General features: G+C 47.1%; 1 protein-coding gene across 1 annotated transcript in view; it reads right to left on the reverse strand.

The window, feature by feature from the left end:
* The window catches only part of CLNK (cytokine dependent hematopoietic cell linker), a gene marked incomplete at its 5' end in the record, with an annotated part of 165,558 nt that overhangs the window by 42,254 nt on the left and 100,243 nt on the right, over positions 1-23,061 (reverse strand). Inside the window, 6 exon segments of the mRNA XM_081303475.1 lie at positions 8,590-8,635; positions 13,578-13,684; positions 15,071-15,176; positions 15,180-15,205; positions 15,394-15,535; positions 20,518-20,555. Coding sequence (XP_081159601.1) covers positions 8,590-8,635; positions 13,578-13,684; positions 15,071-15,176; positions 15,180-15,205; positions 15,394-15,535; positions 20,518-20,555 — 465 coding nt within the window.

Below are 23,061 nucleotides of genomic sequence, written 5' to 3' on the forward strand. Positions count from 1 at the left end.
GGAATGTTAATGAAGTCCTAAAAAGGCCCTAGGCCAAAGTCCACCTCAAAGAAGTGTTAATGAACAGCCCCCAACAAACTCAAAGATACCCCATCCCAAAGAAGTGATAATGAAGTCCTTCCTGCCCAGATGACTTCTTTGGCCCACCTGTGTCCCAACCCCTCCCACCTACATTCCATCCCCAAAACTATAAAAAGGGGAAACAACCGCACTTCCACGGATTCCACCTCTTGGGTCCCCTTCTTCCTCCGGGAGAAGTCTTTTCTGCTGTCCTTTAATAGACTTCTAATTTCTACTCTGACCTTGCCTCGGAGTGCTTCTTTGGTGTTATTCTTCAACATCGGGGAAGCAAGGACTCGTCACCGGTCAACAGCGGTATCAGAATGCTGATAATGACATCTAGTTCCTTAGATTGTGATGATTAAATATAATAATATTTGGCTTTCACTAAGCTTTTCATCCAATTTGTGTTGAATACATGCAGTTCCCTTTGTCTATAGAATAGAATTGTACAAACCCACACTTTCAGAAATAGACCATCAGTGTGATATTCTGTAGTTAGAGAAATGGCCTTGGGGGAAAATTGCATAGATCTTGGCCTTACTCAGAACATTTAATATGTCTAAAAGTCTTATGAGGAAGTGAACTGTCAGGATACTGTCCTGGGGATTAACTTCGTGAGCGTCCCAAAAAAAGCAGCTTATGAGCCAAGTGGCTAGTCATGTACGTTTGGCAAGGCCTGTTTGAGAAGCATCTCCAAGGCTATCCACACTTTCTGAAGTTAATGGCAGCAATAAATGACTGAACCTGGTCTTTGGGCTGCGGTGGGGAGTGGTCAAGTTAGGCAAAGCCAAGGATGTCTAAAGGCCCTTCACACAAGGTCAGCTGGTGCCAGTTTTAGGCACAGGTGCTTGGACAGTCTTTAAGCTGGGCTTGGTGAGGGTGATTTACCTCCACTGTACCTGTGTCGAGAACGTTAGGAAAGGCACCTAGAATGAACCTGGGGAGGTCTCTGTTCTGCTGACCCAGGAGGGCCAGGGAGCGGGAAGGGCACAGGTGGGAGAAGTGATGGTTTGAGGCTGGAGGAGCAAGGACCAGAGGAGTGCAGTGGATGCATTTGTCCATATGAACCCTACGCGTGGATTCACAAAACGCTGGTGACCACGGATTTCTGCTGTTCCCACAGATGGGCTAGTAAGGCCCAGGGAAGGAAAATGGCTAATTTAGAAGGTTGAAATGCAGATGGGGCCAGAAGCAACCCAGGCCTCTTCTCTCGCCCCTCCAGAAGCCCCACCTAGAAGGAATGTGGGACTGAGGCCCCAGGTGCATTCCTAGGTTGCTGAGGGCCATTGCCAAATAGGAATGACGCATCGGAAATTTCCTTGCCAGCTTACCCCATGTTAAATGGACTTGCCTTGGAAATTCGCTGTGACATTGCATGTGTCTTTGAGAAAGGTGACCCTGCTCAAGGACGAGGGTGGATCCAGGTTTAGGGTGTATCCTGCAGGTTTTAGGAAGTATCCCCGGTTTAAGACAATTTGGGTTTCGGGCGTTCCTGGTTTAAAACAATCTGGGTTTCAGGCAGTTCCAGGTTTAAGATTATTGCTGCTGGGAATAGGGCGTATCCTGCTGCCTGAGTTCCCGTGGAGTTCTTGTGGAATTGAGAAAGTATTTGGGACGTGAATTGTGCGGCAGAACTTGGATTTCCCCAGAACGTGTGTAGAGGCCAGTGTGAGTTCGGGAATAAAGAATTGCTGTTTGAATCTACAAAGCTGTGAGTGGCTCGTGATCTTGTGCCCAGCCAAGACTGCAGCACTAGGTGCCCTGTGACAGGGGACAGAGATGCAGTGATCCCCTGATACACTGTTAAAATGGGCTCCATTATGGAAGTAATGTAACCGCCATTTATCAGCTGAGTCTGCTGTGGGGGAATGAAGGTTCCCAAACGTGGCCTCTGAGATTGAGGCAATCTAGATAATTTTTAAAATAAATTTGTCTATAACAGATTTATTTTCTAGACTACACTGCAAACTAGGTAGAGTGTGAGACGCATCAGCCTGCAGAGAGGGTGAGGAGGTGAACCAAGGGGTCTTTAATTCAGTGCTACACGCCTCAGTTGAGGCCCTCCTTTGTGGTGGGTTTTGTGCCTTGAAAGCAGAGAAATACCTTATGAGGGGGTGCTATCTCCTCCAGCTGACAGAGGTACCTCTCAATTGAGAGAGGTTCACCATGTGGTAGGTCACACTAAAGCTGGGATTGAACCAGGTGACTAGTCCCTGAGCCTGGCATTCAAACACATTTTAACTTCTCTGGGTAGCGAAAGTGCAGTAGGACATCCCCTGAGGTCCTTGCCTCACTCTTGGGTTCAGTGTTCCTGGCTAGATGAGGCCCTCTGGGGAGACACAGGCCTCCCCAGCTGTCATTCTGCATGCACTTGATGGAGTCCCCCTGTACTTAGTGGAGAACTCCGCACACTGAGCTCCAACTTGCCAGAGGTCACCTGTGAGCCCACACAGCTCAGGATGCTGGGGCAAATCAACTGTAGACCAGGGGACCTGCGGTGAGGCAAGCGTGCTGTGCCCCCCCCCCCCCCCCCCCCCCGCCTTCCAGGAGCCCACTCTCAGGTAGGGGATGGACACAGAAGCAGTGCCTGCCATAGGGCCTGGAACAGGCAAGAAGCTGGCTTGCGTGGAGCATACAGATGGTGTCAAATACTACTGTCTTCATTATGACGAAATCAGATATATTTCACCTTTTGAGCTTCCTATATTTCTCTGGCTTTAAAAATCTTCTTCCTCACCGTTCCTTAGAATACTTGGGGGGTCCACCTATGACCCCATGGATCCGATATCTGAGGATGCACAAGTCCCTTAGGTTAAATGGCACAGGAGTTTCAGATAACTGCTGCACACCCTCCTGTAGACTCTAAGTCATCTCTAGATTCCTCTTAGTGCCTAAGCCAACTGAGCCCTGTGGATAGTGGCTACACTGGATTGTTTAGGTAATAATGATAATGAAAAACATTTTCTACATATTCAGTATGGACACAAATTTTTGGAATATTTTCAATCATTGGCTGGTTGGCTCCTAGCATGGAACCCACAGCTCTGGAGGCTGACGGTTTGAGGAATTTTTCCTTTACCAATTTAATGTTGACCTTTCCTGGTCTTTTCTTCAAGTTGTGATGGACAATATGGAATTAGGAAATAATACTAGGAAGGAGAGAGGGCAAGCTTGCCATTCTCCACTAATTCCTGAGGGCTGCCCGGGAGAGCAGGAAGGACGGACAGGGTTTGTGTCCACAGGCTTCTGTGCATGGGGCTTTCATGGGTCAAGGAATGTCTGTGTAGTGACATCATTCCCAGAGCCAAGGTGCAGAATCACCCTAGGGGCCCATCTTTGGAGGAATGAAGAAAAATATGGTATATCCGCATAGTTAATATTATTTAGCCACAAAAGAAGAATGGAATTCTATGATACATAGCGAAATGGATGGAGCTGGGGGACCTGATGTTAACTGAAATAAGCAGATCCAGAAAGACAGCTACTGCATGTTCTCTCTCATGTGTGGAAACTAAGAGAGAGAGAGAGAGAGAGAGAGAGAGAGAGAGAGAGAGAGAGAGAAGCTGACCTGATGTTGAATACTGATTAGAGTTTGAGAAGCAGGTGGTTAAAGGGAGGTTGATTTGCTCAGTGCACACTGGATACATGTACTATAAATCACACTGAGCCCCATTAATATGTGTAATTAATACATTAATCAAAAATATATGTAACCCCCAAGGAATCATTCCGAATGGGGGATGTACAGTGAACCTCAGCAGGAAGGAACATCGGGCTCAGTGTCAGCCTGTTTGAAGTGCCTCCTAAGAGCCTGTGCTCAGGAATCTGACCCGGGGAACAAGCCCACGAATGCTGAAGTTGGCGGCTCTCCATGCCGAATCCCCTCCTGGAGACCCACAGTGCTCTGGAGAGTGGGGCTGTAGAGAGCTCTGCGGGGCTGTAGAGAGCTCTGCTGGTTCCTGCTTCTCCCAGTGTTTCCCAGGACAATGCATGCAGAGGCCCTTTTATATAATGTGACTCTTAGCCTCTCATGACTTCTAGCATCTGTGTGGAACGAGCTCCAACAGGAGGAGGCTGTAGGAAGACAGAGCTGTCCTTTATGCTGGGCTGAAAGTAAACAGTTGGTGCTGTTAAAGGAGGAGTCTCCTGGGAAGGTGGAGGCCCTCTTTTTTGTTCAGGAGTCTGTGAGGGATGCTGCGCCTCACTTCCGAGAGGGGCTGGGTGATGGAGGTTCTGCCATTATAAACCCAATGGCCCTTCCTTACACTGGAGCTGACTCCTCAGACAAGCAGATTTAGAGGCCACACCCAGGGTGAGCAGCTGGGCCCAGGTGGCCTGGGACTCCTCTGGTTTAGTCCTGAAGTCCTGCTTCTCAGGATCCCCTCAGCCCCAGAGCAGACAGGTCTTCTCCCAAATTTGCAAAGAAAAAAAGAGTGTTTTTCATTCTTCATAAATATTAAGTGATGTTGAAATGGTTTTGAGTGGAGGAGCATATTTCATCTTTGTAAAGATAGTTATTGAACATTGAAATTCTTCTATGAAATGGAGTTTTCATCAGGGAATTGTTATTGGGAGATACAGATTTTCTTGAGCTTCTTTTATTGAGAAGCTTGTTTTCCAGTTCTGTTCATGATGGCTTGTCTACTGGGAAATGCATTTGCTGCATCAAGCAGTTATTGGATGCCTTTCCTTTAGTCTAAGCCTCATTATTTTCCCTGTGTGGTGATGAGACAAGATATTGCTCTGTATTCCTATTAATGAGCGACCTCACAAAGTTTGTAACATTAACTTTGATCCAAGTATTTGTAACAGTGCCTACGTTGCTTTTGAGCTGTGGCTTGTGGCTGAAATAAACTTAAACATAAAATGATAGGGGAATAATCTTAAATTTATTTCTGATCAATGCTGAGGGCCATTACCAAGTAGGAATGACGCATCGAAATTTCCTTGCCAGCGTACCCCATGTTAAATGGACTTGCCTTGGAATTTCGCTGTTGACATTGCATGTGTGTTTGAGAAAGGTGACCCTACTCAAGGACGAGGGTGGATCCAGGATTAGGGTGTATCCTGCAGTTTGAGGAAGTATAGTATCCGGTCCTTGGGTTTAGGGCGTTCCCAGTTTAAGACAATAGGGATTTTAGGGAAGTTGGAGGTTGAAGATTATTGCTGCCGGGATTAGGGCGTTCCTGCTGCCTGAGCTCCCGTTGAGCTGTCGTGAGATTCAGAGAGGATTTTGGGAAGAAAGCCTCGTGTAGTAGGTGAATTGGGCAGGAGAACTGGGATTGCCCCAGAATGTGTGTGGAGGCCGGTGTGAGTTCGGGAATAAAGAATTGCTGTTTGAATCTACAAAGCTGTGTGGTGGCTCGTGATTCTGTGCCCAGCCAAGACTGTGGCAGATAAACTCTGTAACTTAAGCCTTGTTATTTCAGTAAAGGTGAGGCGTACAGGATGCTAAACTCCACTCTTATTCTGTGTGTGTGTGTTTGTGTGTGTGTGTGTGTGTGTGTGTGTGTGTGAGAGAGAGAGAGAGAGAGAGAGAGAGAGAGAGAGAGAGAACACACCCTGCCACTAGGGGGCATGATCCCCAAGACCAATGCCCGTCTTCGCAGCTGTGTGGTTAGGATGGGTGGGACTTGGAGATCCAGGAGTTTGCAAAGTATTATGCCCTGAAGGTTTGGAAGCGTCCCTGCAGGGAGTGAGCCTGCCTTTGGACTGCTTGTCAGCCTTAAGGGAGCCTCTTTCCTGGCTAAGCCTCTTCATGTGAAACCAGGGAGTTGAACAAGATTAACTCAAACTCATTTCTGATTCTAATTTCTGTAGAACCCAACCTTGTCTAAAAGCAGCTTGGGATAAAGGTCTTTTGAGGGCGTGGTGTAGAATCCTATTTTGCTTCTTTCCAGCCAAGCTCATGTTTCAGTTGCCTCCGCATAATTCTCTTTCCTTGCTTGGGTGGTTGATTGTGTTTCCTACAAACTCATTCCTGAGTTAGAAGCTTGTTACTTCAGAGGGCATGGTCTAGAGTCCTGCCTGGTTCACACCTAGGGCCCAAGGGAATGCCTGTCAGCTGCTTTTTCTGCTGTTGGTTTTTCGAAGAAGCTCAGCCATGTCATATTTAAAAATCACAGCTGTCCTCCTCTGGAAGTGAAGGGCTTTTCTCTGGGTGCTAGCGGTTCATCACGACAACTCACACTCTAAGCACTCTGTCTCCAAGTAAACTTTCACCCGTTTTTAGGAATAAAAAAAAAAAAAGTCAAGCGTCAGAGAAGATAAGTTCTTGAAATCTGATGGCTTCCAGATAATGTCAGATGTGATTGCAAGAAAAATGGTATAAAATGTAGATTAACATAAATCTATAACTGCTCAACTTGATGAAAAATATCACCACAGGATCCTTCCATTACTGAACCAACTGATATGGCTTTTCACCCCCTATGACATTTTGTGAGAATGAATAAATTATCTGAGAATGTGTTTGCATCAGAAATCTAGAATTTTTTAATAAACACATAAATCATCCAAGCATTTTTCCAGCAAAATGCCGGATCCTAAAAATGGGAAGTATCCTGTTAACTTCCCCCCTCCAGCTTCCTCCTTGTGTAGCAGCTTAGAGCTCCAGGCAGGAGTGCAGAACCATCCGCTATGTGAAGACTAGGACTCCCTCTGAAGGAGGCTGCTGGTGGCCTCCTCTTAGGCCCAGCAAGCCTCGGCTGGGTGAGCCTGGTTTGTGCTGAGGTCCTCTCTGTAGTTATGACCTCCTGTTACACAGGGGTTTACTTTAATAAACAATATTTTTTTTTGTAGCTGTGATCTACACCAGCACGCTATACACAGTAGGCAGCATTAATATAATCCTGAGAGATACGTCCTGTTGCTTTCCCTAAGGAACTGGTTTGCTTTTTGTTATAGGAAATTAATAACACATAAAGGAGCTTGATTTCCTTTTTGCTCATGCTACCAGGAAGCTTACAAGCCAACTAGCAATTTGATTTTAATGGAATTTAGCAGTGTGTATCTGACAATCCTACGTTTTACGTTAATCATATCATCTAAGTAGATTTCCCCTAAGATTCTAATGCTCCTCTCTCTTATTGTTCAAGTTTTTATTAACTACTCCAATACTTTTGTGAACTCAAGCGAAGTGTAGATAAGCACCCAGATGGAGAAATAAGGAGTCATGTGGATATGTGAATAATGGCTGAATAAACTTTTGAGCTGAAGAAGCAAGGACATCGTCCTCAGAGAATTATAAGAAGATAGCACAATCATGCAGTCCTTTCTCATTGGTTTCTCCCAAGACCCTTTTCTCACTGAAAGCCTACAAGCATACCGTTATGACCCAGGACATTATTGTGACCCTCTGGGTTCCTGGTCCCTTTCTCTGACAAGAGGAGTGAAAATACCTTTTCTTAGAAGGAAAATGCATCAGTCAATGGAGCTGAGTCCTAAATCTGTGTGCATGGAAGCTAAAGCTATGTGCATGGAAGTCCTTTTAAGGACTAGAGACATACAGGGGGATCCACCTGCCTCAGGGAGGTCCCTGCAGTGAGCTGTCAGCAGGCCTTGCCCAAGGCAGAGATGGAGAGGAGAAAAGCCTGGCTCAGAGAGGCTGGTGTCTAATTAGGGCCCCACAGTGGGGAGCAGCAGAGCCTGGGTTCTTTCCTTGCTTGTGCACCCTGCTCCCTGCTGTGAGCATCCCCCACTTCCCCTTGCAGGACCCCTCTGCCTCCACCCTGCTCTCTGCCCGGACACTGACCATCAGGGACACACAGGCTGTGCCACCCTCTCATTTTGGTTGAGTTCAGCCAATGGGAAGCTCCCACAGGAGCCGTCCCTTCATTCCTTTGGGTCTGGGTGGTGACAGGAAGCAGCTCCTTTGTACTCTGACCTGACTGAGTGTGCAGTCTCCTGCTGGGACCCTAACTGTGACATGGTCTCATTAAAGAAAAGGTGGCACCAGCAAGACACCACAGAATACGGGGATCAGACACAAGAGGAGAGGGATAGGTTTCAGTACTGGGGAGTGCGCGGGAGGGTGAGAGAGGCTCTGTGATGGCCCCGTCCTAGCTGCCCTGCCCAGCCAGACTTCTCTGGTGCTTCTGGCTCGGGTGAAATGGATCATTTCCTTTCAGGCTGGGACCTGCATTTTCATCTTCAAATTGAATTGTTTGGCCTGAATATTTAAAATCTGCTTTCATGTTAATTTATCAACATTTTACATAGATTTCTATTTTGCGATTTTGCTGGGTATGTGGCTATAGAAACCACAGAGTTATATATAATATAATCCATGTGTTTGAAAACAATCCGTCTCTCATTAGGCAGCAAAATACGAATTTTGTCAATTTCTCTGTCCATAGGCAACACAATGAAGAGGCACAAGCCTGCCTGACTCTAAACGACATATTTCCTGAAGGGTAATTCGGTAGATCACCTTGTGAAAGGTCCCCACTGTCACCACCAACAACACAAGATCTTAGAAATAAAGTAGACCTTCTCACACTTGGGACTTCTGTGCCATGACTTTACCTCTGGGGTGGTGTCTTCTCATGTCCTTGGAAACGGCTCTGTCTACCTGTAGAAGACAATATGACACCATTATCTCTCTAATGTCATCTAGCATCCCCTGCTCTGTGTGAGTGGATCCCAGAGACCAATGCACAAGTCCCCAAGTCCCGATGCACTGGGGGCAAGATGCCTGTGGCAGCCAGGGAGGGACATGCAGAATGTGCACTGCCACGGGGAAGGGCGCAGTGGCTCCAGTGGTATTTGTCATTAACTCTTGGGTTTGGATTCCTTGGAAAATTGGGAATGGAACCACCATTTGACCCAGATATCCCACTCCTTGGTCTATACCCAAAGGGCTTAAAAAGAGGTTAGATCATTACTATCCAAAGTACAGGTATGAAGACGCGAATTGGTGTGAATATACTATGTATACAACTGGAGATATGAAAAATTGTGCTCTATATGTGTAATAAGAATTGTAATGCATTCCACTGTCAAATATAAATAAAAATAAAATAAAAGGAAAAAAAAAAAAGACTCTGACTCCGGTTTGCACCATGGCGTTAATATGAAGATCCAGCCATCTATCAGCACGGGGAAGCCATGGAGCAGGGGATCAAACCGAGGCCCATAAGCTGCGGCTGGTCTCGGATGCTGCCTCCACCAGTGCTGGCTGTGACAACACAGGTCACTTGCCCAGCCTCTTTCCTCATCTGTGAAATGGAGGTAACAGGAGGACAGCGTCCTTGTGAGGATGGGAGGGGATGTGGCACTGCGGGCAGTGTGCCTAGAGGGTGAGGTGTCGCCATCACACTGAACTCCACTGCGTCCACATTGACGCGTCACCGACCTTTGTGCGCTGCTGAGTGTCGCGCAGGAACCCTGGCTGCAGGGAGGGGCAGGTGAGGGCAGGTGAGGACGCTGTCCTTAGGCGCCAGCTCTCTGCCTGCCTGGGCCCAGACCAGCAGTGGGCCGAGTGCTTGTCTTGAGGGCACCGAGTCGAGGTGGTCACAGTGGATGCTGTGCTGCTGGTCAGTCTGACCCGCCTGAGCGCTGGCTGGAAGTTCTTGTGACTCGGCCTCCTATGCCGCGCCAGCAGCCTCGGCTCCGCCAGAGTCACCTGTGGGGACCCTCGTGCTGGAGGGTCAGTCGTGTTCTTGGTGCACCTCACTCCTGGGCGCCTGCCCCACGGGGAGGGTCTGCCCAGTGTCCTCAGCCCACCCCTTCCTCGCCTGCTGTGGACGCAGGAAGGTGCTCTGATGTCCCATTGCAGACGGGGCTCAGGATGCCAGGGGCTCAGCACGGGGCTTCCTCGGGGCCCCCCAGGGCTCCTGCTCTTTCGCCTCAGAGCTAAATTCTGCTTGGTACCTTCGATGGACCTTCTGCAGGAGTTTCTCGTGTTTCCCCGGGGACAGGTGCCTCTGATGGTATCAGCACAGAACCCCAGGCCCAGGAAAGCTTCCCGTTGGACTTCTGGCATTTTCCATCAACTCCGGGTTTCCTGGTGCCTGCTGTGTGCCCGCAACAGTGCTGGGTCTTGAGGGCCCAAGCAGGGCTAGAGCTTGGACTCTAAAGCTGTCCCCACGGGTTTACAGGTTCTTCAGCCTCAGCTCTGTTGAGATTTGGGGCTTGGTAACTCTGTGTTCGCTCTCTCTCTCTCTCTCTCTCTTTCTGTGTGTGTGTGTGTGTGTGTGTGTGTGTGTGTGTGTGTGTCTCCTGTGTCCTGGACAAGGCTTAGCAGCCCCTCATCCTCACCCACTAGACGTCAGAACAACACCGGAACAACCTAGAAGTCTCTGTTCTTTGACAAAGGCCCTGGAAGGCAGCGCCTCCAGCCAGAGGCACTGATGACCTTGCCTTAGTGTGGGACTGCTCTGCTCGGCCAGGGCCTATGTAGAGGCCTCTGCCAGCAGCTCAGCCAGGCAGCTGGGTGCTCTCTGCCTCCGGTGCTGGCCTCGATCCTAGCCCTTCCCATGGCATGGAGACTGCCCACCTGGCTGGCTGCCTCCTTTGCTAGATGGAGGGCTCTAGCTCATCTTGATCCTCCCACCACCAAGCACAGTGCTTGTTTCACAGTAAATGCCCCCCAAACAGCAGCAGTCTGGGACAAGACTGTTGCAGCCACCCCAGGAGTGGAGATAAGAACTGGCCTCTGTAAGAGCTATTGATGATCCGTTTCACAGATAGTTTAATCTCAACATGAAAGTACAAAAGAAGACTCAGCCCCTGGAAATGAGGTGGTAATGAAAAGATAATCTGCTTATCATAAAAACTTTGATGAATCAAATAGTAATTATAAAAGTAAAACTCTTTATCTGAATGGAGGCTAAGACCTTGTTTAACTTAGAAGACAACCTCCCTCCCGGCCACATTTTCCCTCCTTCCTCTCCAGCCCTTTTCTCTTTCTCCCATGATCTCCCTTGACTTCATGGAGTGAGACTGTGGTTCCACCTGCAAAGTGACCTTGAGGTTTGTTGGAATTGGAAGCTACGAAGATGACAGGAAGGAACGTAAAAGTAGTACTAAGAACAGAGTCTTAAATTTTGACAGTTGTTTTAGAAAAGTCAAATGAGGATTATTCTTCCTAAGCAGCAACAACAAAAATTCCACCCACCAAGGGCTCATCTTTGTGTACATGGGATGGTCAAGGGCTTAGGTAAGGAAACTGAGTGCATCCACTCCTGCACAGCGGGGCCAGGACTGTGGTCAGCCATGGGTCCCACCACTGTGGAGCTCTTTCTTCCCCAGACATGGGCTGTGCTTTACCAGAGTGTCCTGACACCCTCCTGCCTGTCAAACCACCCCCCGTGGACCTGCCTCAGGTTCAGAATCTGGTGATGGTTGAGAACAGTGGTAGAAAAGTGGGAAAAAAAACCCCTTGAAGGCCAGACTGAGAAAATGTTCTTGGGAACAGACAGCAATATGGGCAGAGACTGGACTCTCCTTCCCGTGGAACAGCCTCCATTCTCCAAGACTCGGTTCAGACAGGGACTGCTCATTTTCATCGACTTAGGATCTATGGAGAACCACTCACAGTGTGGCAACTTGCCAGTTGCTGGGGCCCAAAGAGGCCCTGACCGTGACACCTCAGAGAAGGTGAGTAGCTGTCCAGAAGGCATGCAGCTTGTAAGATCGCCACTGTTCCTTGATAATGTTCGTCTTGCAAGGTTATTTTAAGGATCATGCATCATTCATTCATTTAGTCTGATCTCTACTGAGGAAGGTTTTCCTTGAGGTCCTTTATCCTGCCTCAGGGATGTTTTTCAAAGCATGCTGCACTTGCCACAGAGCCTATCCATCACTCATTTCTTATGACACCCCCTCCCCCTGGCATGTAAGTTTCATGAGCGCAGGGATCCGGTGTTCACTGTCCCTGGTCTGTGATCACAGGTGCCCCTGGCAGGCTGAAGAGCTCTGGAGTGGACATGTCCAGGGAAGGCGTGTCTTTGCTGCTGCTGTGCAGAACCGGGAGCAGGCCCCTCACGTCTCTTGCTGTCTCATTGGATAGGTCTTGTGAAAGTGGCATGGTTTGGCACAATGTGTACCTTCCTTTTCTTCTCTGTTGAGATTTGAATGTTTGTCTCTCTGAAGCTTGGGGTGGAATTGAATTGCCATGGGAGTAGTCTTAAGAGGCAGATCATTAGGAGGTGATTGAGCTGTGTGGGCTCCGCCCTCCTGGGTGGACTCAGGCCCTGTCTTGGGAGTGGGTTTGACATCATGGGGTGAGGTCATTACAGAAAGGGGGCTGTGGCCCCCTTCTCTTTCTCCCTCCACTGCACTCCCCCCCTCTCTTTGCCCTTCCGCCATGGCCTGATACAGAATGAAAGCCCCTGCCAGATGCTGGCACCTTGACCTCCACTTCCCAGCTCCCAGATGGTGAGAAACAAGTTCTGTTCATTTTTATCAATATCCAGTTTCAGATATTTTGCTACAGGTACACAAACAGATGGAGACATGGTTGGTATTAACAAAAGTCCCCAAGTCAATGTGAACATACAGTGCACAAACTAAGAAAACGTTAACAGTGAAATTCTTTCTTTTATAAAAAAACCATGATTAAAAAAGTAATATCCCACTTTGGTGTGAGGTCTAGAAATTGGACATTCCTGTACAGGGCTTCTAGGGAGGTAAATTGAAATAAATTTTCAGGAAGAAAATTAAAAAAATTATGTCACAGAAATGGTTAAAATATTTTCACTCAATGGTTAAGAAGAAAAATTAAAAATTTTATAATGGGTATGACAGATCTATAAAAATACTACTTCTGAGCCCTTGTTTATCAAATGGAAAATTTTCTCAATGTGAAAAGAAGAGAAAACCAGGTATATATCATATACAACAAGCATTCTTTTGCATGAAATATAGCTGCATAGATATGCATCAAAATATTGTGGTCAATAAACTGCAGCCCCAGGGGTGTGGGCGATGAGTAATCTATTTTATGCATTTCTTCATTAAGAAAATTAAATGCTAGCAAGCTTCTTATTAAAAATAAAAATCCATATACATTTCCATTTACAAAATACTTCCATAAAGTTATCTGTTGTAGTTTTCCAAACGGCCCTTGGAAGCAAGCTTGGCAGGGATGTTCATTCCTGTTTTGCACATGAGGTCAGAGAGACTTGGAGAGGTGGTTGGACCACCCAGTGAGCAGTTCAGGGTACTGGGTGGAGACTCTGGGAAAAATGATGCGATGATTGGAATGATTTGATTGTTAAGTCCTGGCTCCAAAGAAAGCAGGAGGATCAGATGAGATGTACGTGTAAGTCGTGGCCTGATGCCTGGCTCACGGCAAACCTTCAACAAAAGCTAGTTCTTCCTTCCAGATGCTTCCATAGCACCAGGACCCTACCAGTCATGTGTCAGCTCCTTAACCCCTTGAACCTGTCCCTCTCGTTACCTAGAGAGATGCCTTGGGGACTTGGCTGGGGCCACTCTTCCCCTGAGGTCCCACCAGTTAGGAAGTGCCCTGCTTGGGTTGGGGGTCCCATGGTCCAGCCTTTACTCACTTCTTCCAGCCTCATCCACATGTTCCTGGATGGCCCCAGAGAGGGCAAAGAGGCCTTGGCATGAAGCAGAGGAGAAGTGTCCATCACACGCTTGAAGCAGCGTGTATCTGTGCAAAGAGGAAAAACAGCAGAGTCAGACCCTCCAGTTTACAGAATCTGTACACCTCTACAAACTCAGAATCATCACAACACAGGGATGAAGCATCCACCCGCCTTGACTTATCCCTTGAGGAGAGAGGTGCCAACAGGAGAAATTGCTCCTGGGGTTCACACAAATCCACGCTGAAGTCTGGGCTGGCTGTCCTTCATATTTTCATCCCCTGAAACAGGCTGCTGATCCTTCAATGAAACCGCCATTTGACCCAGCTATTTCATTCCTCAGAATCTATGCAAAGGACTTAAAATCAGCATACTACAGTGACTTGGCCACATCAATATTTATAGCAGCCGAATTCACAATAGCTAAGCTATGGAACTAACCTAGGTGCCCTTCAACAGATGAATGGATAAAGAAAATGTGGCACATATACACAATGAAATATTACTCAGCCTTAAAGAAGAATGAAATTATGACATTTGCCAGTAAATGAATGAACCTGAAACTATCATGCTAAGGGAAATAACCAATCCCCCCCAAAACCAAAGTCTGAATGTTCTCTCTGATATCCAGATGCTGACACACAATAAGGGGTGGGAGCAGGGAAGAATAGAAATTCACTGGATTAGACAAAGGGGAATGAAGGGAAGGAAGGGGGGATGGGAATAAGACTGCAGTAGAATGAATCGGACATAATTTGCCTACGATCATATTTGAATACATGACCTGTGAAACTCCACAAGATGTACAACCACAAAAACAGGGAGTTGTACCCCATAAATGTATAATATGTCAAAATGCATTCTACTGTCATGTATTTAAAAAAACAAAACAAAAAACAAAAACCTGCGCTCTGCCGCCCCCTCCCTAGGTCCTCCCCACCCCAGCCCAGGCCCTCATTTGACAGGGTGTCCCATATTCCTCTGTTCATCGTTTCTGCCACTAGATGGAGACCTTCAGGAGGGGATGGCTACCCTTTCTTTGCCCCTGTGACCAGATCAGATCTAAAATGGTAGCTGGAGCAATGCAGTTACTCAGTGAATGACTTTTCAGTAAATGAACAAAAGGTTATCATCATTATTTGCAAGATGATTCTTTCCTAAAAACGGCCATAGATTCATTTCTGGGAGCCAGGCCCTCAGGAACCCCATGGGCCCCCCTTTCCTTTCCCAGGTGTGTTTTGCTAAGGTTGGAGAACCCTGAACGCTGCCCTGCGTGCCCCAGGGGGGAGGCCAAGGCAAGGGAAGCTGGTCTTCCTCCTCGTGGGTGTGAATTCTCGGCCATGCCCTGGAGGTCCTCTGAGGCTGCTCAGCCAAGCTAAAACCCCAGCTTTGACTCCTCCCCTTCGCCATGCCACCCCCATCTTCCCTGCGTGGCCTAGGTCCTGCCTGCCCACCTCCTGCCATGCTCCCAGGGCTCAGGAAGGGCCTCATTGTGAGAGTGACAGCAGACAGTTTGGGGCTTTGTCTCAGTGCCAGGTCCTCTAGTGAAAGCTCAATGTCTCATTCATGAGATCTTCTACAAAACTGTCCTATTATTACAAAACCCGTGTTTGATAGAGAAAGGGACTTCCAGGTACGTGCTCAAGGTCACACAGCCAGGAAGCCAGGGAGGCAGGATCTTAACTGAGGGTTGTTTACTTCAGAATCTGCCCCCTTATCCCTGCGGGGTACAGCAGCACAGACGAGCACCTTCAGGCTTGAGGTAGCCCCGCGTTACCTGCATACTCGGACTCCTCGATAGGCCTGGAGGGCCGAATTTTCAATGATGGCCACACATCCACCATCTGGAGCTCAGGGTCCTCATACTCATCCTCACTGTGGTATTCTGTCACATCCGGGGCTGCAGCGAATTTCCTTTCCTAGGTAGGCAGCAACATTCCAGGGAGTCAAAGGAAGGGACAAGGCTGGAAGGGGGCAGAGACTGCAGAGCTGGCTGGGAGGGACAGGGATCCTTAGCTGCAACTTCACTGATACAAAGGCCTGGGGTCTTAGGTAGGAATTTAATTCTTGTGACAGGCAGAATTCTAAAGATGTCCCTCAAATATTCTTATCTCTGACTGTTCAATCAAATACCTACCTGGGTACTTTTTGAAGGGACAGAACAGATTAGTTAGCTGACTTTAAAACCGGGAGTTGATCCTGGGTTACTTGGGTGAGCCCCACGTCATTATGTGGGCACTTAAACGCAATGAGGGCTCCGATTCCCTGATGTGATGATTTTCTATATATTAAAAAAATCCTAAAAGATTTACTGAAAATTATTGGAACTAATAAAGCATTCAGAAAGTTATCAGACTAAATGACCAATTGGATATAAAATCCCATGTATGTGTACAAATTAGTAATAACAATTTTTATCTCTATAAACTAGCAATAATGATTTAAAAATCAAAATTAATAAAAATGACATTAATGATACCATCAAAAAGAATAAAATGCTTAAGAATAAATTTAGCAAAAGAAGTTAAAACGTGTGCACTAAAATTTGCAAAAATGTTGTTGGAAGTTGGAAAGACACAGGACTTAATATTGCTAAGATAGGAAGACTGACATACAGATTCATCAAAGTCCCCACCAAAACCTCAGTGGCTTTCTCATGCACCAAGGGCGGGGCACGTGAGTCCACAGCAAAGGGCAGCCATCTTCGACCCAATGGGAGAGCACACCAGTCCTTTGGCACTTTGATTTGGGACTTCTGTTTTCCAGGACTGTGTGAAAATAACTTGTTCAAGCCACCAGTCTATGGGATTTTGTTATGGAGGTCCAAGCAGACCAATGTAGGCACATATCAAGGGCTCTGGGGCTGACACCTGGCAATGGCAGGAATGGGTACCAGTCCTCAATAGATGTCCTCACATGTAACGGTCATCATAGTAGCTATGCACTGGGGTCTGGAGCCAGCATGGTACCCTGTGTGAGCAGGGTCATGACTAAATTCTTGATTTCTTCCACCACCACAGAGTGACCCAGGGATCAGTCATCCTCCCTGGATCTCAGAATGATCAACATTTCCCTAAAACCAATTTTAGTCTTTAATTTGTGCCTGAGAGAAGTTCAAGTGCCAAAGATGGGATTGAGCCCATCAATGCTGAAGTTTTGAAAGATCTAAACAGCATCACACAAAGTCAAAAACACAGGAAGACAGAAACATCTAGTTTCATGCACATCTCCCAATTTGGTCCTCAGAATAAAGAAATTTTATCTTTCTTTTAAAACTATGGAACCTGGCGTCGGTGACTTGCTAAAGCTGCACAGGTCACTGGTGCCATTGCCGGGTAGAAACAGAACTTTTTTTTACCATATCCATACTGGAACCCAGCACCAGAAATTTAAAATTTTTCTCTGCCCCCAAAATGAAGAGCAGAGCATCCAGGACCTTCCTTGGGTGGACTGCTACCCAGATAGGGCAGTGGGGACAGTGTAAGCCCAGGATGAGACTGATGGTTCTGCAGGGAGAGTCATTTCTTCCCAGTCCCAGCCTCGCACCTCCACGTGGGCCTCTGATGTCTCTGGACTCGGTGTTTTTACTCTCAAGGGCTGAAAATGTAAAGCTAAGTTGTTGCTTTATAGACTTAACTGTATTTGGGTCCCCCCCCTTTTTTTTCTTTCACACACAATAGATTCTTTATATAAGATTGTTAAGATTCTGTGATTCTTTATATAAGATTCTTTATATAAGATTGTTAAATAAGTGCCTAAAGTAATAGATTTTAACAAAGCTTAGGGTATAATTATTCCTATGTGTGTGATTTCAAAATTTTATTTATGCCATAATGTGTCTAGTTATAAAGGTATTTTTAATGGGATCTACTTCAAACCTATTTTTGAATCAGATGGCCACAAACACACACACACACACACACACACAATTCAGTTACACAACATTGTAGAATAACTTTGCAATCAGAAGTGCCTTAAGAACCCTTGAGACTGACAATAGATAAAATGGATAGATATGACTCATCCCAAATAAATCTCTCCTCTCTCTCTCTCTTTCTACAAACAGACCAAAATATTATATCCACCACTGGGGACAAAAGTCTGGAGAGTCTGGTACATACTCTCTCAGTTGTGGTTCTTGATGGCTTCCTGCCACCTCCTGCCCCATGGTGTCTAGACAAAAGGGTCGGATGAAAAGTAGGTTCTTCTAACGGGTCCCAGATTTCCCCAAAGAGGCCACACCCATGGCCCTAACAGTGCACCTAGTGTCCTTCCAACAAAGTCCATCTGTGGGCTCCTGAAGGGGTCCCCTGCGTGCTCCAGTGCAGAACTCAGTTCTATATGCAGTTCCAGAACCAAGGCAAAGTCGTGAACAGAGTGCATGATGGTGGATGCCCAGTGGGGTCCCCAGGCCCCTGTGCTGTGAGAGCAGGGAGGAGCCAGCCTACCAACCACCTCCCTCTCTCCTCTTGGAGCCTCTAGCCCTTGCTAACTACTATGTGCTTAGGTTTCGTGTGTGCCTTCTAACACGGTGTAAACAGGGAAATCCAGGGGGGAGTTTATTGCAGGGAGGGACCTGGGATGAGACAGACTAGTGGAAGTTCCAGCTCTGCCTCCTTCCAGGGAGTTCTCTAAGCTCCTCAGGTGGGTTACTAAAGAGTCTCAGGGCTCAAAGTCTATGCCTTTCCTGTCATCCCCATCACAGAAGTTTGGTAAAGATGAGTTACAGATGAGTCCCGTCTCCAGGTGAGCCATGCTGCAGGAGGGACTCCCCAGGTCCCCAGGTGGGAGGCCCCCCGGGCTTCCTTGGCTCTGAGCATTTTTGAGGTAAGGATGCAGTGGGCAGCCTGAGCTCGTGCTCTCCATGGGACACCATAAGAAGTGGGCTGAGGGGTCTGTGGACCACCATCTTGACTTCCAGTTGCTGGTCCTTCTGCTCCCAGCAGAAGGCTGGCCTCAAGTCTTCCCTGAGGAGAGGACTCGGTCAACTTGTCAAGTTTAACAGAGCCAAGCACCCAGTGACAAGGGGCCCTGCAGTGACCTCCCAGCAGGAACGCGGTAGAAGAGAAGAGTCTGGCACCTGAAGGAAAGAGGGTAAGCCACGGGACACAGAGATGGAGCAGGACCATTTTCATGGCAGCCTGGGGCTGTGCCTCAGAGACTGGGCATTGTCCCTCCTTAGTCTGTCTCCTCACCTAGCGTAGGAGGGAAGGAGGGCTAGGACTAGGAAGTTCCTGGATGTGAAACCAAGTAAGAAGCTGGGTGACAGCATGGCTCAGTGGTCACTCTGTCGTAGATCGAAACTGTGGTTTGCTTTCTGACTGTGGAGGCTACTTGACCTCCCTCACTCAGATGCCCAGTCGGTAAACTGGAGATGACTAAGCCTACTTTACTTGGTCCTTGGTTGTCAAAGGTTAATTGAGGAGATGCCTATGAAGGCTCCACTTGGCATCTGCTCTGTAAGGAGAGCTCAGTATATCTTAGGAGGCTTCCCTCTCACTGATGTCTGGACTGGGAAGAGCCAGGGCCTAGGGCTGGGCAAGGCTTCTGGAAAGTGAAGTCCTGCAGACATGGTGGAGGAGCACAGAGCTGGGCTCTGGAACTGCATGGAAACTGAGTTCTTTGCTGGAGCACAGCAGGGGACTCCTTCGGGAGCCCACAGATGGACTTTGTTGGAAGGACAACAGGTGCACTGTTAGGGCCATGGGTATGGCCTCTTTGGGGGAAATCTGGGGCCTGTTAGAAGAACCTGCTTTTCACCTAACCCTTTGGCTAGACTCCATGGGGGCTGGTGGTGGCCGGAAGCCACCAAGAACTACAAGTTTGTAGGTATCAAAGGCTGACCAGACTTTCTTCCCCAGAGGTGGATATAAATATTTTGATCTATTTCTTTCTAGAAAGAGAGAGACACAGAAAGAGTGAAAGAGAGAAAGATTTGTTTGGGATGAGTCATATCTATAATTTTTTATCCATTATCTGTAAGTCTCAAGGGTTCTTAATTGCATGTTCAATATCCACTGTCCATGAGCCTCCTTATTTAAAAGAATATTGTGTGCTTGTGTGTATGTGTATGTGTGCTTGTGTGTGTGTGTATGTGTGTGTGTGTGTGTGTGTGTGTGTGTGTGTGTCTCCTGGGTAGGGGTCCATTAGCCTAAATAAAAATTCTAAATAAGTACTTCAGAGTAACAAGTCAATGATTTTAGATGTAGATTTCACCTATATCTAAACATGTGTGAATATATAAGCTATTTAAATTATATGCGTATATAATTTAACAATACTGTTACTTGTAATAGTAGATATTTGAGTAGTGTTCTAAATTTTAATCTTTTTTTAGTTTTAAAAATTATTTGTAAATATTTCAAATGGCTTCATAAGTGGATATAAGACATTCCACTATTTCTGTATTACTAAATACTTAGCTTCGTTCCAATGTGTTACCATTTAGAATATATTATTACAAAATATCAGTGAATGTTTTTAAATGTGTAATCTGAAATTTAGGTTAGATTCCTTAGTTTATACTGTTAATCACAGAATTATTGGGTCAAACATTGTGTATTTTATATCATTTAGTTAATATTGTGAAATTGCTTCTAGAAAGTTTCTTTCAATTTAAAATTTCACAATGAACAAAGCGCCTTTTCCACAACACACTCACCAGGACACTGTGTTGGTATCTTCACCTTTTTCAACCTTAATTTTTAATCTTTATGTTATGACTCGGGAATTAGAACATAGTTTTATACCCAAGGATTGAAGCACACTTTTCCTTGCCAGGGAAGTAAGCCTTTTGGAAAGTCTTCTTTCTCTTGTAAATTCATCAAATGACTTGAAAACAGCCTCTGGCTTTGTAGGCGTCAAAGGCTCACCCAACAGTTAGGGCAAGCAGTGGACTTACCCTGTGGGGAAGAGGCTGGCGGATAGCCTGGTCCTGGGCTGCGAAAAAACACAGCAGACATTAGTCACGGCCACCCTGGTGAGAGCTCAGAACACGCAGAGGACGGGACCCTGTTCCCCCAGAAATCTCCTGTTCCTCTCAGTTCACCTTGCTTTACGACATGCCCACATTTCCCTGGTTTCCTGTTGCTCTTGGAACAGGGGGATGGACAAGGGGAAAGACGGAAACTCAGAGGGGACTGTGGAGGCAGGAAGGCTCGCTCCGCTCTTTCCACAGCAGTTGGAAATGCTCCCTGAAAGTGGCAGGATGCCAGAGGAACCCCACCCCACTGCCCCGGGAGCCCTGACTGAGAAGATAAGAATGAGGTCAGCTCCTCTCCCCTCTCCTCTGTGGTGCAGCATGTTGTATTTACCAGGCTGCCCTCCTCCCCCGTCTCCTCCAATGCACCGAGAATATTTTGAGGGCAGGGCTCATATTTATCCATTCATCTATCCCTAGCTCCAAGCACAAGTCCCCAGAGAAGCCTTGTGTTTTTGATAGGTGTTTGTCGAATAAATATTATCCCGTTGAGGTTTCTCAAATCTCACCTCCTTAATTTGGGCTCTTGTTATAAAAGATTGCCTGAGGTCCTGCAGCCCACTCAATATTCGGTTTTAAGCTTGACCTTCAGATTATGTAAACCTCTAAGGAACTGCTCATGTGAATGCAGATTCTTTTGGTTCCTCGTAGACCTATTTTTTCTCAATTGCATTGTAGTTTCGTACTGTATTAGTCTGTGATGAGCATGAAAGCAAGAGACGTTCTTAATCACCTTCTCTTCATTAGCACACACATGAGATGTTTCTTGCAGGCCTCAGGACCAGAAACTATGAGGTTTGTAGCAACTGGCTTGCTCTGATTTAATGGAAAACATTATTTCTGTAAGAAATTACTTTTCCCTCCTTCCTTTGGCTGCAAAGGTCTTCAGGGCAAACTGCTGCCCTTCATCGGGCGCTGTAGAAGACCATGGTGTGGCCCCTGCGACATCTTGCTTCCGCTTCATTATTTTCTTAAACTCTTGTCCTTTTACCCTGAATGCCCTTACCATGCCAAAACGTGAAGCACACAGCTGTGAGTTGTGTCAGAATGCCCACATCTCTTGTAGCCTCGCTCATGAGAGTGTGCTCAGTGGAAGCCCTGTTCCTTGGTGTCTGCCCAGGACTCATGCATGGGGAAAGTGCTAACCAGCCCAGGACATCTCCCTGGGATGAAGAGCCAGGAGGAGTAGGGTCCTGTCTGCAACTGACCCCTGTCCTAGCCTATGGGGGTGGTAAGAAGAACAGCTGAGACTACCCTGGGCCATGACTGACAGCTTCCTGACCCAGCACAATTATGTCCCCACTGAGATCCCTGGCAGAGAAGTCACAAGTTTCCCAGCTCTTCAGAGTAGCAATTTGTACTTTCTCGTGAATTGAATTAAATTAATCAGGACAGTCATTAAGGGCCAGCTGGCCCGGAAGGAGCAAATGAGCAGAGAATTACTAGGGATCTGCTCTGGCCCTCCTCATCCAGGAAAGCAGCTCCTTGGTCTAATTCAGGGTTCAGTCTGATTTCATGTTGGGACATTGGCTTGAAGAGTGTGGTCATTTGCTGACATCCCCAGGGGGCTCTGTGGGGTCTCTTTTCTCACCTAAGGCCAGCGTTCCGGTCTCTTGGATTCCCCAAATATGCTTCATACCCCTTGGGTCATCCTGTACCCACCCACCTGGTGTCCTCAACCCGCCCCCCTCCCCGTTGCTTCCCAAATGCTGTGTCCTTTGAGATCTACTGTCCCCGACTCCTGGGCATCCCTCAGGCCACCTTAACCTCACTGAATTGTTAAAGCACTTATTTTCTGTCCCTCTCACCAGGACACTTAAATAAAAATAGGCAGCCTTTGAAGACTTGTTTGGTGCATGTATACACTTTCTTTAGAGAAGGGCTTGTCTTTTATCTTTCTTTCCCAGAATACATCTCTATGTTCTCCATCCGTACAGAGTTTTGATATACGATTCTAAGCGGCGTTCCAGAACTTTGCATTCATTCATCTCACCCATCACCACAGCATACAGTCCAGATTCCACGCGTGGTCCAAGAGCCTTGGTCTCCCCATGATACCTGCCGGTCTCTTTGACAAAGCTTCTCTGCTGAACCAAGCTCCAGGCTAGCTCCTCTAGTCTCAGTTGGGTCCTGGCCCCTGGACTTCTGTGTTTGCTTTAGCATTGTTCAATTTCAGCAAAATCTTCCGAAGTCAGTGTAGGCAGGATCCACCCCCCTCCATGTCTGTTCACCTTCCATATCTCACTGGGCTCCCCATCCTCCACCACTGCCCTCTGGGGATGCCTGCTCCCCCTGGCCTGCCTCCAGCATGATCCTGTGGGGTCAGGTTAGCCCAAAGTCTCCTCATCTCTGATGTTTCCTTTCAGTAATTTTGCATCCTGTGACTCCACCCTGCTCCTAGGCCATATATCCCCACTTTTCCTGTATTCCGAGTTGAGCCCATCTTTTTCCTCCACTGCAGTAGAC

The sequence above is a fragment of the Spermophilus citellus genome (genome assembly GCF_964194105.1).
Source record: "Spermophilus citellus genome assembly, chromosome: 8".
Taxonomy (NCBI): domain Eukaryota; kingdom Metazoa; phylum Chordata; class Mammalia; order Rodentia; family Sciuridae; genus Spermophilus; species Spermophilus citellus.